Below are 14,832 nucleotides of genomic sequence, written 5' to 3'. Positions count from 1 at the left end.
CTAATCAGTTCAATCTCTGATTTTTAGACAATGAATCAAAGTCAAATGAATCATATTTCTGCATTGTTCTTGTCTCCTCCAACAACAAGAGAATAAATTTCATTTATTAATTACAGTCAGGAGGGACTAAAGATATATATATATATATATATATATATATATATATATATATATATATATATATACACACACATACTTTCAAGGAGGTTGAAATTGTTTTAAAAGAAACATAGGATGAAACGTTATTGCAATCTATCTCAAACGACAGCTGCTCCCCAAGCATTTTGAACTCCTTGTGTGCTCTGTATCGATCATCAAGAAGAGTATTATCTATTTTTGATACTAAATTCCTCGCTGCAAAACTTCAGCATCAAATTCATATAAAAAAGAATAAACTAAAAGACCTTGCCAAATGAAAAACAAGTTTACCAACCATAAAGCAGAAAATAGAGATGGTTGCAGGTAAGCTGTATTGGGGAATAAATTCCACAAGTGGACCGATAATATTGAAAAGTCTCTGTCTGGGAACTGTAGATAACTTTTTCAAGTTCTGTTTTTTCCCCCCGTGGTATTCATACATACACACCCCACTTTCCTCTCTTAATACAAGAGTCTAGTGTGTGTTTTTTAAAGATACAGATTTTAAAAGCATGGTGTAGTAGCTACAGTGTTCGTCTATGCCTCTAGTAGCCCAGCTGTAATCCTTGCTTGGTCATGGAAATCCACTGGATGTCTGTGGGCAAGTCACATTCTCTCAGCCAAGAAAACCCTATGATAGGGTTGCCATAAGTAGGAATAAACTTGAACAACAAGATAAAAAAGAAATACAATAATCCCTCCACATTTGTGAGTTTGACTTTTGGAAAATTTGATTATCCATGGTTTTGATAGGACACTCTCTCTAACAACATCATATGGGCTAATTTGCCTGTCGTACACTGGTTCCTCCCCCCTTTTGCCATGGAACCCATTACACAACATACATCTACTTCCGACTGGGCTCTGTGGCAAAAGAGGAGAGGAAATGGCATACATTGCCACCATGGCAGCACACCCCCACCACCAGGACCCCATGGAATTGCCATGATGCATGGCAAATCCACATGTTAGTGTGATGAGGACCTAAAAATCTCTAGGTCTTTTATTATGACTCTGTGGACATACTAGAAGACCTAGACATTCATAGGGAGTTGACCATAGCATCAGTGTGGAGAACCTAGAGATTCCTAGGAACGTGCTTTTTCAATAACAAAAGGTTTTATTCACTATTTTTCCATGCTTATGAAGGTCTGGCACACTTAACCTCAGTGTATGTGGTGAGGTGACTGTATATTTAAACATTGTTACAAGTTATTACTAAAATAATAACAATAACTGAGCTATCTACAAAAATTAAAAATGAGTTTGAGAGTTCTTGGAGAACAGGAGACGTCCCAGCAGACTGGAGGATGGCAAATGTGGTCCCTATCTTCAAGAAGGGAAAAAAAGGACGACCCAAACAATTAAATCCGGTCAGCCTCATGTTGACACCAGGCAAGATTCTGGAAAAGATTGTTAAGGAAGTGGTCTGCAAACACTTAGAAACAAATGAGGTCATCACTAATAGTGAAAATGGATGTATCAAAAACAAGTCATGCCAGATTAATCTGATCTCTTTTTTCGATAGAGTTACAAGCTGGGTAGATGCGGGGAATGCCGTGGATCTAGCGTAATTGGATTTCAGTAAGGCCTTCGACAAGGTCCCCCATGACCTTCTGGCAAGGAAACTAGTCCAATGTGGGCTAGGCAAAACTACGGTGAGGTGGATCTGTAATTGGTTAAATGGACGAACCCAGAGGGTGCTCACCAATGCTTCCTCTTCATCCTGGAAAGAAGTGATGAGCGGAGTGCCGCAGGGTTCCGTCCTGGTCCTGGTCCTGTTCAACATCTTTATTAATGACTTAGATAAAGAGTTAGAAGGCATGATCATCAAGTTTGCAGATGACACCAAATTGAGAGGGATAGCCAATACTCCAGAAGACAGGAGCAGAATTCAAAATGATCTGAACAGATTAGAGAGATGGGCTAAAACTAGCAAAATAAAGTTCAACAGGAACAAATGCAAGATACTCCACTTAGGCAGAAAAAATGAAATGCAAAGACACAGAATGGGGGATGCCTGGCTCAAGAGCAAGTTAAATGTGAGCCAACAATGTGATACAGCAGAAAAAAAAAAGCCAACAGGATTTTGGCCTGCATCAATAGGAGTATAGTGTCTAGATCCAGGGAAGTCATGCTACCCCTCTATTCAGCCTTGATTAGACCACGCCTGGAATCACACTGTGTCCAATTTTGGGCACCACAGTTGAAGGGAGATGTTGACAAGCTGGAATGTGTCCAGAGGAGGGTGACTAAAATGATCAAGGGTTTGGAGAACAAGCCCTATGAGGAGCAACTTAAAGAACTGGGCATGTTTAGCTTGAAGAAGAGAAAGCTGAGAGGAAACATGATAGCCATGTATAAATCTGTGAGCGGGACTCATAGGGAGGAGGGAGCAAGCTTATTTTCTGCTGCCCTGGAGGACTCAGAGCAATGGCTTCAAACTACAGGAAAGGAGATTCCACCTGAACATTAGGAAGAACTTCCTAATTGTGAGAGCTGTTCTGCAGGGAAACTCTGCTCTGGAGTGTGGTGGAGGCTCCTTCTTTGGAAGCTTTTAAACAGAGGCTGGATGGCCATCTGTCGGGTGTTTTGAATGTGATTTTCCTGCTTCTTGGCAGGGGGTTGTACTGGATGGCCCACGAGGTCTCTTCCAATGATTCTATGATTCTATTACTTAAAGGTGGCCTAAAACAATGCCATGGTTAATCCTACTTGGGAGTTCTCCTGGATGCATCACTGAGCCTGGAACCCCAGGTTTCAGCAGTAACCAGGGGAACTTCTGCACAATTAAAACTTGTGCGTCAGTTGTGCCCATACCTTGAGAAGCCAGACCTGGCCATGGTGGTCCACACTCTTGTTACATCCCATATAGACTACTGCAACACGCTCTATGTGGGGTTGCCTTTGAAGATTGTTTGGAAGCTTCTTGTGGTCCAATGGGTGGCAGCCAGATTTCTCATTGGAGCAGTGTAAAGGAAGCCTACAACCCTCCTGGTTGCCTGTCTGTTACTGAGCACAATTCAAAATGCTGGCTTTAAACGGTTCTGGCCCAGCTTACCTGTCCAAACATATATCCCTCTATGAACCATATCGAAGGTTAAGATCATCTGGGGAGGCCCTGCTCTTGGCCCCACCTCTTTTGCAGGTGTGTTTGGTGGGGACGAGAGAGACAGGGCCTTCTCATTGGTGACCGCTTGGCTATGGAGCTCCCTTCCCAGTGAAATCAGGTCAGCCCCCTCTCTCCTTCAGAAAGAGATTGAAGACATGGCTCTGGGACCAAGCCTTTGGGTAGATGCGCAGTGCAATAAGAGAAGATGGAATATGTGCAGTCATGACGAGAATGGCCTTGACTATGATTTTGGACTGTGTGGTTTTAATTATTATTTTTAATGTTTATATTTCTCTTTTAATTTTTAAGTTTTTTATTTATATGTTGATTTTATTATTGCTTGTTTGATAAGTCATCAAACTGTTGCATATTGTAAGGCTGCTCAGAGTCCCCTTCGGGGTTGAGAAGGGTGGGGTACAAATACGGTATATAAATAAATACTTAAAGCGGAATAGAATTCTAGAAAATCCAACAAGCAGGCACCCCCGCTTCCCCAAGACCAGTTCACGGTGTAAGATATCTGCCAAGGTGTCCCAATCCATCCCTATCTCATAATGAGACTCGAAAGTCAGGTTGAAATGGAGCCAATTCCTGGGCCTCTCTTTTGCCAGTCCATCCTTCTGCTAACTTTAGTGTTCATGCAGAAGAAGGGCATGCTATAATGGGAAAGTGTATTCTAACCAATATTTGGACTACAAACTTATCTGAAGCAAGAGATCTGAAACACTGTGAGAATAGAATAGAATTTATTTTTTAGCTTGCTATCAAATATATGGGTGTTTCTCTTTTGCCTTTCAATATATCTAGAGGGCATTTTAAGAGACTGCATTTTAAGAGGCTGCGTATAAACCTAGCTTTGGCAAAATGTGGCCTAGCCTATGCGTAGCCTACGCCATGAAATCCCCACTTTCCCTCCTGTGAGCCTTAAAGGCAAAAAAGGCGGTGTGCTACCTTCACCTGTGGAATAATTGCCTCTGAGCAGGGCCCTCTCCTTCTCTCCCTTCCCTCTCAAAGCAAACTTACGATTCATTATCTTTTTGTGATAACCCTCTGGCAGGTGAATTTACGAGACAGCTGGAAGAGAAAGAATCGCTTATAAACCAACTTTCCCGGGGGAAGTTGTCTTTCACTCAACAAATAGAGGAACTTAAAAGGCAGCTGGAGGAAGAGACCAAGGTAAATGCTTTGATTAAGAATCCCAGCATGATTCTGAGTCAGCCTGAAACGACTCTCTCTTAAGATCTTGTCCTTCAGCTGGCGCAGAACAGCATTCCTGAACCGAGTGCAACACAATTGCACTGATTCACACAAGCTGGGGGCTTGTCCTTTCTATAAGTATGAATAAAATACAAAATGCCAGGGACTGCAGTACCGATAAGATTGGGAAAGTCCATTATTGCTGTTAAGGTTTAAGCGAGCCATCATAATGCAACCAGTGGGAGAAAAGAGTTTTGCATCCACTGCAAGAATGGGTTGCTTTGCCCATTACTATTTCCTCCATTGGAGTGTGTGATAAAACACTACCCTCTGGTTCTGCCCCACAGTCCAAGAATGCTTTGGCCCATGCTTTGCAAGCTGCTCGGCATGATTGTGACCTGCTGCGTGAGCAATATGAGGAAGAGCAGGAAGCAAAGGCTGAGCTGCAGAGAGCCCTTTCCAAGGGAAATGCGGAAGTGGCGCAGTGGAGAACTAAATATGAAACAGATGCTATCCAAAGGACTGAAGAACTGGAAGATGCCAAGTAAGATCTCACAAGGGTGTCTGACTTATGTTTCCACATAAAGGAATGACAGCCTAGGAATGATTACAGATGAAGGTTTTATTTCATAAACATCTTAATTCAAATGCAGAATTTTATAGGGGATCCAGCAGGAATATAAACTTTTGATTATTTGGCCCATGCATGCAAGAATGAATAATTTTCACACCACACAACATCAGTCTTCCATGTGATGTTGTAATTGTTCCTTGGATACAGCTTTCAGCTTGTGTGAGATACTCCCCTTGGCCACCATTCTTAACACTAGGTCCTCTCACATAGAAAACTTAAGTCAGCAGCCATATCATTTAGCAATGAGACACCCGCCATCATCTTGGTCCAGTGGTGGCTGGTGACTCTGAAGCTAGTGGAGTGGTGAATCTACTGGGTTTGTGTTCAAACAGTAAAGAAACCATTCAGCGTGCTGTGTCTTATCCTTAAAAGTCCAGATAAAGGCATAAAGTAGATTCCTCACCCAAGTAACATTGGATCTGGTTCAGTTCCACAGATCCAATTATCCTTTGACCACCCCTCTCAGAAAAAAATTGCACCCATCAGAGGTAAAGATGAGACATCAGGTTGAGTTGGGTAGGATCAATGGCCCTTTGTTGCTTTTTGGTCTCCTGTCTTTATCCTGTGAAACATAACATTATGAAAACATGGATGTATGTGCCTTCATATTACCTGTCGACTTAAGGCTCTCTCAAGGATTTCATGGGATTTTCTTAAACAAGAGATAGTTGCACAAACTCCAACCTTTCGGAGACAAAAACTGGGATATTTAACCAAGCAACATCAGAGTGTAATCAAGATGGTAAAAATTATTTATTAGGAAGACCACATAAGCTAAGGAGACTGCAGCAGTTTACTTTTGCCTGAGCTTATTGGGGAGGACTACTCTACACTGCTTCTCATTTCCTCTCTATTGAGTTAATTGAGTGCAATTTGCACTCATGGTTTGCAGCAATTGAAGAAAGTTGCAGACAAAGGAGGAAATGAGGGAGGAGAGAGCAATTGGGATATTTTAAAAGTAGCTGAAAAAGGGGGATAGTAGAAGAGTAATTGGAATGGTCACTGCAAATTATAGAGAATGTGAAAGAATCAATTATCAAAGTTCCTTATTTTCACCTTTTTTCTCCTGTCATTTAAAATAATGTAGCATACACCATGGTGCTATATAAAATAAGAATAATGTATCTCCTAAACTTTAACATCTTGTTTTAAACTGTAAACTATATCTGGAGCCACAGTGGCACAATGGTTTAAATCCTTGTGCCAGCTGAACTGCTGACCGAATCCATGAGATGGGGTGAGCACCCATCTGTCAGCTCCAGCTTCCCATTCGGGGACATGAGAGAAGCCTCCCACAAGATGGTAACACGTCTGGTCATCCGCTGGGCAACATCTCTGCAGACGGCCAATTGTAGTTTCCCAGGTTGCTTCTGACATGATTAAAAAAACTGCCAACTATCAAGAGAGGTTTAGCAGACTATATTAATGCTGCTAAGGTTTAAGCAAGCCATCGTAATGCAACCAGTGGGAGAAAAGAGTTTGCAAGCAATTATGAAGCAATTAAAATTGACTGCCAAATGAAAATGAAACTGGTTTCTGCTGTTGTTTTTGTTATTGTTGTTGTTAGGGGTCTTCTTATCACTCATCTCTTTGGTTAGGAAAAAGTTGGCAGCTCGTCTCCAGGAGGCCGAGGAAGCCATTGAGGCAGCTAACGCCAAATGCTCTTCTCTGGAAAAGACAAAACACAGGCTGCAGAATGAGCTGGAGGACATGATGATTGATCTGGAAAAGGCCAACTCTGCAGCAGCAGCCCTTGACAAGAAGCAGCGTAATTTTGACAGGATTATTGCTGAATGGAAACAGAAGTATGAGGAGTCCCAAGCCGAGCTTGAAGCTGCCCAGAAGGAAGCCCGAAGCCTTAGCACGGAGTTATTTAAGTTGAAGAATGCCTATGAAGAAAGCCTGGACAATCTGGAGACTCTAAAAAGAGAAAACAAGAATCTCCAGGGTAGGTCACGTTCTTCCAATGTGAAGCAGTTAAATCAGAAAGAGAGGAAGATGGAGAGCTAAATTGAAAACAACAAAATAATTTTGTTAATGGAAAATAATTGCTTTCTTTTTAAAGAAAATATATCAGTGTAAGCAAGCCATGCTTCAAATGTAGCACAATGAGAGAAAAAACAAATTATTTTATTGAGTAATGCTTTCCAGTTAGGATGCAACATAAATTTTGAGGATATTTTTAGAAGCACTTTGACATGATTATTTTTTCAAAAAAAATCTTATTATCTTATTCCATTCCCTTTTCAGTCCCAAATTGTTGCTGGGAAATTATGACACGCTATGAAAAGATAGTATGTAGCATCACAGATCCCTTCAGAAACTGTAATGAATAACAATAACAGATTAATTATGGAAACCCAGAAGTGAACAAAATAGATTACATTTAAAAAGTAACTTATCAAGCTCACTCCAATAGTTGAATGAGAAGGAAGACCTTCTCTACTCAGTGGTTTCCAACCTGTGGTCTGTGAACCACCAGTGGTCCACAAGAACTAAAATATGGACTGCAACCTCACTGTTACTACACCGTTGCAACAAGAGTGACTGGTCTTATAGTGTTGAGGCTTATTAATATGGTTTTCTGTGGGCGAGCAGATGGTAACTACTAGATGGCATATGTTCTGTGTCACAAACTAGAGCTGATGTGGTCTATCCAATGCAGTTTTCTGAATCAGCACCCCAAATATCTAAACTGAAGCTAAAGTTGACCAAAAACTGATTTGGAACCCTTTTGATACTAATATTAATGAGTGTTCCCTGGTCAAAGTGGCCCCTGGTCAAAAAAAGGTTGGGGACATCATAAATTCTCTTCTCATCTGGAGATATGTAGAACCATTGGTTCAAGCCCATCCTGTCATTTGTGAATGGTGGGCTTTCATTCATTTCTGACTTATGGTGAACATGTCATAGGGTTTTCTCTGCAAGATTTGTTCAGAAGGCAGCTGTCATTGCCTTCCTCTGAGGCTGTGAGGATGTGACCTGCATAAGATCGCTCTGTGGATTTTGAGCAAGAAATCAAAGCCTGGTCTCCCAGATCTTAATCCAACTCCCAAACTACTGTATCATGTTTACTCTTGTGTCAATCATTCCTGTAAGTCTTTGAGATCCCCAATGGGTGTCATAAATCATTAATATACACCAATCACATCATGAATATGTGCAATGATGGATAGAATGGTGCATGAAACTACAAAGTGCTGGGGGAAGGCACATTCATGTTGCCAGGATCTCAGATGTTTACATCCTTCCCCACAACATGCATTTTTAAATATATATATATTAAAACCTTTTTGAAAACATAAAATATGTCTTCAAATTGACTTTTCTCTTTTGTATTGCAGTGCCATCCCATGGTTTCCTTGTCAAGACTTATTCAGAGGAGTCTTGTCATTGCTCTTCTCTAGGCTAAGAGTGTATGATTTGCGCTAGATCCCCTAAGGCTGAAAGGGAGATTCAAACACTGGCCTCCCTGATCCTAGGGTGCATCTACACTATAGAATTAATGTAGTTTGACACCATTTTAACTTCCATGGCTCAGTACTATGGAATTCTGGAAGCTGTAGGTTTACAAGATCCATTGCATTCTTTGCCAGATAATGTTGGTAACCTCGGCAACTTCCACGATTCCGTAGTGTTAAGCCATTACAGTTAAAGTGGTGTCAAACTGCATAAATTACATTAATTATACTGCACTTCTAGTCTTACATGCAAGCCATTGCACTACATTCAAAATATGCCTTAACGTCAAGTTAGTTGTTTGGATGGAAAGAGCTTTGACAATTCCGTTCTCCATGACAGATGGGAATCAAATCAATTTGCTGTGTTTTGGACTTTCATATACCTACAGTCTCTTGTGACTGCTTTTTGTTTTGTTTACATCTCTTCAGAGGAAATTGCAGATCTAACAGACCAGATTAGTGAAGGAAACAAGAGCCTTCATGAGATCGAGAAGATGAAGAAACAGGCTGAGCAAGAGAAATCAGAAATTCAGCTAGCCCTGGAAGAAGCCGAGGTAAGATAAATATTTTCAAGGAAGGATGCAGCTTTGTATGACAATGTATTTTGTTACATACTTATACACATATACATATACACAAACACATACCATACATGAGCATCGTAGTATTGGTAGTTCGAATCTTACCCAATGGAATAATTCTGGAAAGGTGTGTGGTTGTTTTAATAGTATTATGTTGGGTTACTTTATATGATTTTGTGTTGGTAATTGAATGTTTTGCGTAGGTTGGAAACTGCCCTGAGTCCCCTTGGGGAGATAGAGTTTTATTATACAAATAAAGTATATTATTTATTATTTATACAAATAAAGTTTTATTATTTTATATTATAAAGCGGACAAGTGTTGAAAGGCAGGTTATGTATTTCATAAATGGGAAAACTGGAAGTGGAATTTCATCACTTTTGGTCACCAATTTCAGCCAGTCCATGGCCAAAAAATGTGTTGGGTAATTCTGGGGGATGTGGAAAACATAATTGTCATGAGATGCAAAAGAGAAGCCTTGAGGGATTTGGGAGGATTCCTACGAAGCTTCAGGAGCTGCAATTTAGGACCCCGGATAGAAGCCGCAGTGGCACAATGGGTTAAACCCTTGTGCTGGTTGCATTGTTGACCTGAAGGTCGGCAGTTCGAATCCGCAAGATGGAGTGAGCTCCCATCTGTCAGCTCCAGCTTCTCTTGTGGAGACATGAGAGAAGCCTCCCACAGGATGATAAAACATCCGGGCATCCTCTGTGCAACATCCTTGCAGATGGCCAATTCTCTCACATCAGAAGCGACTTGTGGTTTCTCAAGTTCCTTCTGACATGATTAAAAGAAAAAAGAACCCCAGATGTTCTGAGCAATCATCCCTTGCCTATGGGAAAAAATATGCAGTCATCGCTACAAAGTCTGAGGAAGGAGGCTGTTTTGCCCTGTGTGCATGTATCTGTATGTGTACTACAACTCCTGTTGTAATAATACATTTTTCAAAACCTTTGAAGCACAGCTCTTTCTTGAACAAACCCTAAGGCTGGCTTGGTGGTCTCAACTGTGGAAGCAGTTTTCCTCCCATTACTGATCTTCCCTTCAAGGGAATATTGATCATGCTCTAGAGCACAAGATGAAAGCTAGACTCAGCACGTCTAAATCAAAACAGAGTTCTGCACAAACTGCGGCTGCGCTTTTGGACAGCGATGGGCAAACGGTGGCCACATGGGGCCCAAAACAATGGCTCCAGTGACCCCACCAAAAATGTGTCCAACTTGGAAAAAGACAGAGCTTGAAATTTTCATATTACATCTTGAGAGTTTGTGTATAGTAAATAGAGGTAAAAGTTTATTTGCCACACTGTTTGCGAAGGCAAACAAATCTCACAAAGTCTAAAAATTGTCATTAATACTATAGAGTGTATCTACAGCGCAACATATATTGTTAGGTTTAAGAAGTGAATAACTGCACCAAACATTTATAGCTAAAACAATTCAAGTATTCTACTGGATTTTGTTCCATTTGTTAATAGGCAATGGCAGTCTGCAGGGCTGTAGCAAAAAATTTTTATTTCGGGGGGGGGGGGGTGTGTGAAACTTTTTTTTAGCAAATCATGAAGAGTAGTTCGATAATACAACAACAACATTTTAAATACAGTCCAAAGACCCTTATTGCTCCTTATTGCTCCGTAACCTTGCATACAAGGTATGCAAGGTTAGTAAGGCCAAAAATAGCAAAAAAAGTTGTTGTTTTTTAACCTGAAATTTTTTTGGGGGGGGGGGGGTTGAGCCTGGCTTGCCAGTCTGTCTTTCTTGGGTTTTTTTTCCCACTGGCACATTAATCAAAATATTTCAGGCATTCATGTGAAGTCTCTCATAAGAATGGCCTTCAAACTATTTGCCAGTTACTATTTTCACCAGTCCGCAGGAATGGATGAGCTCCTGTTGCTAGCCCCAGCTTCTGCCAACCTAGCAGTTCAAAAACATGCAAATGTGAGTAGATCAATAGGTACTGCTTCAGCAGGAAGGTAATGGCACTCCGTGCAGTCATGTCGGCCACATGACCTAGGAGGCGTCTACAGACAACACCAGCTCTTCGGCTTAGAAATAGAAATGAGCGCCACTCCCCAGAGTCAGACTTTTTTTTTCCATGTCAGGAGCGACTTGAGAAAGTGCAAGTTGCTACTGGTATGAGAGAATTGTCTATCTGCAAAGACATTGCCTAGGGGACGCCCGAATGCTTTACCACCCTGTGGGAGGTTACTCTCATGTTCCCGCATGATAAGCTGGAGCTAACAGACAGGAGCTCATCCCACTCCCCAGATTTGAACCACTGACCTTTCAGTCAGGAGTCTTGCTGGCACAAAGGTTGAGGGCTGTTTTTTTTTTCATGCCAGGAGTGACTTGAGAAACGAAGTTACTTCTGATGTGAGAGAATTGGCTGTCTGCAAGGATGTTGCCCTGGGATGCCTGGATGTGTTACCAGAGTCAGATTCAACTAAACTTAATGTCATGGGGAAACTTTTACCTTTATTTCCCTTTCTAGCTCAAAGGCCATGTGTACCAAGAAAACATAGACACTTCCCAGCTAATGAGAGAAAGTGACATTCCTCAACATCCCTCGTGCAAGCAAATACTAGCATGGATAAAGTATAAGACCCATCATACACTGCACATAAAACATATGCAACAATTGGAAAATAAACATGGCAGGTCTTATTGTCCTGATATACTACTAGATGGTGCTGAGGATTCCTGGCCCCCAGAGACCTGTTTGAAAATGGAGCACTTCTTATTAACTCAATTTACACATGATAAGAAAAGGTATTTGAATCCCACTATTTGAATCTTCTATCTATTCTGTTTTACTTAAGGAATCTGTATGGGCCATTTTCCTGAGGAAATCCTCCCACTTCCCCACTTGCTATTTGCGATTAACAGCTGGGGGTACAAATAGCGGTTTGTGTAAGCAATTGTCAATGGGTAAACAGCAGGGGTGTGAAATTATTGTCTCTTTATCGGATTTAAAGATGTATTTAGAATAAGGCATTCTTTGACCTTGAGGCTTCAAAATCTTGTGCAATACATGGCTGGCTTTCATACTAGGCTTGTTACCTTGGAAAAGGCTCGCTTAGAATTGAATCTCCAAAACAACCACCCCTGTACTTGATCAAAGGTGATTTTTTGATAAACAGATTAGCAAAGCAATTAAGGATCAAAGAAAACATTATCTTAAATGCATATTTGCATTTAATATAGCCCAGAGGGGAACACTTTCTCTGAAACTGATGTTTGCACTTAAAGGATACTCTCTTTCATGCACCTATGAAGGGATTTCTTCCCAGTGGAAATACCAGCTTCATGGGAGTGATTTTTTTTCCAGATTTTTTAAGCAGTAGCTGTGAACAGGGTTAAATTCTCCATCTCTCTATGCTGCAATTCTTAATATTATTAGCATGTTTTTCAGTTGATTCTATTTGCATTTTTAAAACTGCAAATGCAGTGCAATGATCCATTTAATTAATGTAGAGTTTAGTTTGACTACAGATGGGAAGAAATATTTGAAAGTGGACCACAAAAAAGGACTTCCTTGGTGTAAAGCAGCATTTCTCAACCTGGGGGTCAGGACCCCTGGCGGGGGAGTCATGAGGGGGTGTCAGAGGGGTCGGCAAAGACCATCAGAACATGCAGTATTTTCTGTTAGTTATGGGGGTTCTGTGTGGGAAGTTTGCCCCAATTCTGTCATTGGTGGGGTTCAAAATGTTCTTTGATTGTAGGTGAACTATAAATCCCAGCAACTACAATTCCCAAATGTCAAGGACTATTTTCCCCAAACTTCACTAGTGTTCTTATTTGGGCATATTGAGTATTCGTGCCATGTTTGGCTCAGATTCATCATTGTTTGAGTCCACAGTGCTCTCTGGATGCAGGTGAACTACAACTTCTAAATTCAAGGTCAATGCCCAGCAAACCCTTCCAATATTTTCTTGTAGTCATGGGAGCTCTGTGTCCCAAGTTTGGTTCAATTCCAATGTTGGTGGAGTTCAGAATGCTCTTTGATTGTAGGTGAACTATAAATCCCAGCAACCACAATTCCCAAATGTCAAGGTCTAGTTTCCCCAAACTCCACCAGTGTTTGGGCACATTGAGTATTTATGCCAAATTTGGTCCAGATCCATCATTGTGTGAGTCCACAGTGCTCGCTGGATGTAGGTGAACTACAACTCCCAAACTCAAGTTCAATGCCCACCAAACTTTCCCAGTATTTCTGTTGGTCATAGAAGTTCTGTGTGCCAAGTTTGGTTCAATTCCAATGTTGGTGGAGTTCAGAATGCTTTTTGATTGTAAGTTAACTATAAATACCAGCAACTACAACTCCCAAATGACAAAATCAATCCCTCCTCCCAACCCCATCAGTATTCAAATTTGGGCATATTGGGCATTTGTGCCAAATTTGGTCCAGTGAAGGAAAATACATCCTGATTCCTGCATATCAGATATCTACATCGCAATTCAAAGCAGTAGCAGAATTACAGTTCTGAAGTAGCAATGAAAATAATTTTATGATAGGGGGGTCACCACAACATGAGGAACTGTATTAAGGGGTCGTGATATTAGGAAGGTTGAAAAACACTGGTGTAAAGGGACCTTGAAAAGGAGAATCCTAGATACCTGGAAATCTTCACAGTTCAAGACTTATGATGCATGTGCACTTTTTGGTGCAGAGTAAAATTTCTGGGCAGAAAATAAAACAAATAGAAACACCTCAGAATTTTCTGTGTAGTAAACATTTTCTGCACAGGATCTTTCTATGCAGAAAAATAATTTATGTGTTGAAAATGCTGCATTTTGTGCAGGTCATTTGCTTTCAGTGCTGTTTTCTGTGCATTACATGCCACACCCTACATAAAAAGCACATCCATTTTGGTACCAAATAGTTGCTGAATAGAGAATAATCTTCAAAGACTGTGCAGTTTTTAAAGTCTTTTCTGCAGCGAGGAGAAAAAATTGTGACATTATTTGATCTTGCTTCATTTACATACCTAAATTTGACTGAAGACAAGCTTTGTTGTTTCTAATCTGCTGCACATTTGGAGAGTTTTGCAAGTAGCTCAAAGCTTGGAAATACATTTCTGGATACAAAAAAGCCTTTCCACCTTTGTAAACTAACTTCTGCTCACGGAGGGGGATGTTTTTGCGTGAATAAGAAAAATGGAAGTAAATTTCAAGAGTTATTTTGTTTGGACACCTCTTATGCAGGTAGAAACATGAGAATGGTGATCTTAACCTGGATTTCTCTGGACTAAATGTACCCAGCTCATTAAATTGTTCTTCATATGGGACATATGGGACATGAAAGCCATGTTTAAATCTTTGAAAGGATGTAACATTGAAGGTGGAGCATGCTGGTTTTCTTATGCTTCAAAGCATTGGGCTGGGTCTACACTTCCCTGTATCCCGAGATCTGCTCCCAAATAGGAGCTGCCAGTGGTGCAATGGGTTAAACTGTTGTGCAGGCAGGACTGCTGACCGAAAGGTCAGTGGTTTGAATCCAGGGAGCAGAGTGTCAGCTTCAGCTTCTCATGTGGGGACATGAGAGAAGTCTCCCACAGGATGGTAAAATATCAAAGCGTCCCCTGGGCAACGTCCATGCAGAAGGCCAGTTCTCTCACACCAGGAGCAACTTGCAGTTTCTCAAGCTGCTCCTGACATGGAAAAAAAATCCCAGATTATCTGATTTGAACTGGATTATATGAATCTACAC

At 41.0% G+C, this 14,832-nt stretch overlaps 1 protein-coding gene across 2 annotated transcripts in view; it reads left to right on the top strand.

Moving 5' to 3' along the window:
- The window catches only part of MYH15 (myosin heavy chain 15), a 173,673-nt gene that overhangs the window by 124,976 nt on the left and 33,865 nt on the right, over nt 1–14,832 (top strand). For both annotated transcript variants that reach the window (XM_060770659.2, XM_067466643.1), the window contains 4 exons: nt 4,308–4,426; nt 4,795–4,991; nt 6,680–7,029; nt 8,972–9,096. In XM_060770659.2, coding sequence (XP_060626642.2) covers nt 4,308–4,426; nt 4,795–4,991; nt 6,680–7,029; nt 8,972–9,096 — 791 coding nt within the window. The remainder of the gene's footprint in view (nt 1–4,307; nt 4,427–4,794; nt 4,992–6,679; nt 7,030–8,971; nt 9,097–14,832) is intronic.

Source organism: Anolis sagrei, chromosome 3 (assembly GCF_037176765.1).
Source record: "Anolis sagrei isolate rAnoSag1 chromosome 3, rAnoSag1.mat, whole genome shotgun sequence".
Classification (NCBI taxonomy): domain Eukaryota; kingdom Metazoa; phylum Chordata; class Lepidosauria; order Squamata; family Dactyloidae; genus Anolis; species Anolis sagrei.
The sequence above is the reverse complement of the archived record's forward strand: the minus strand, read 5'-3'. Positions and strand labels throughout refer to the sequence as shown.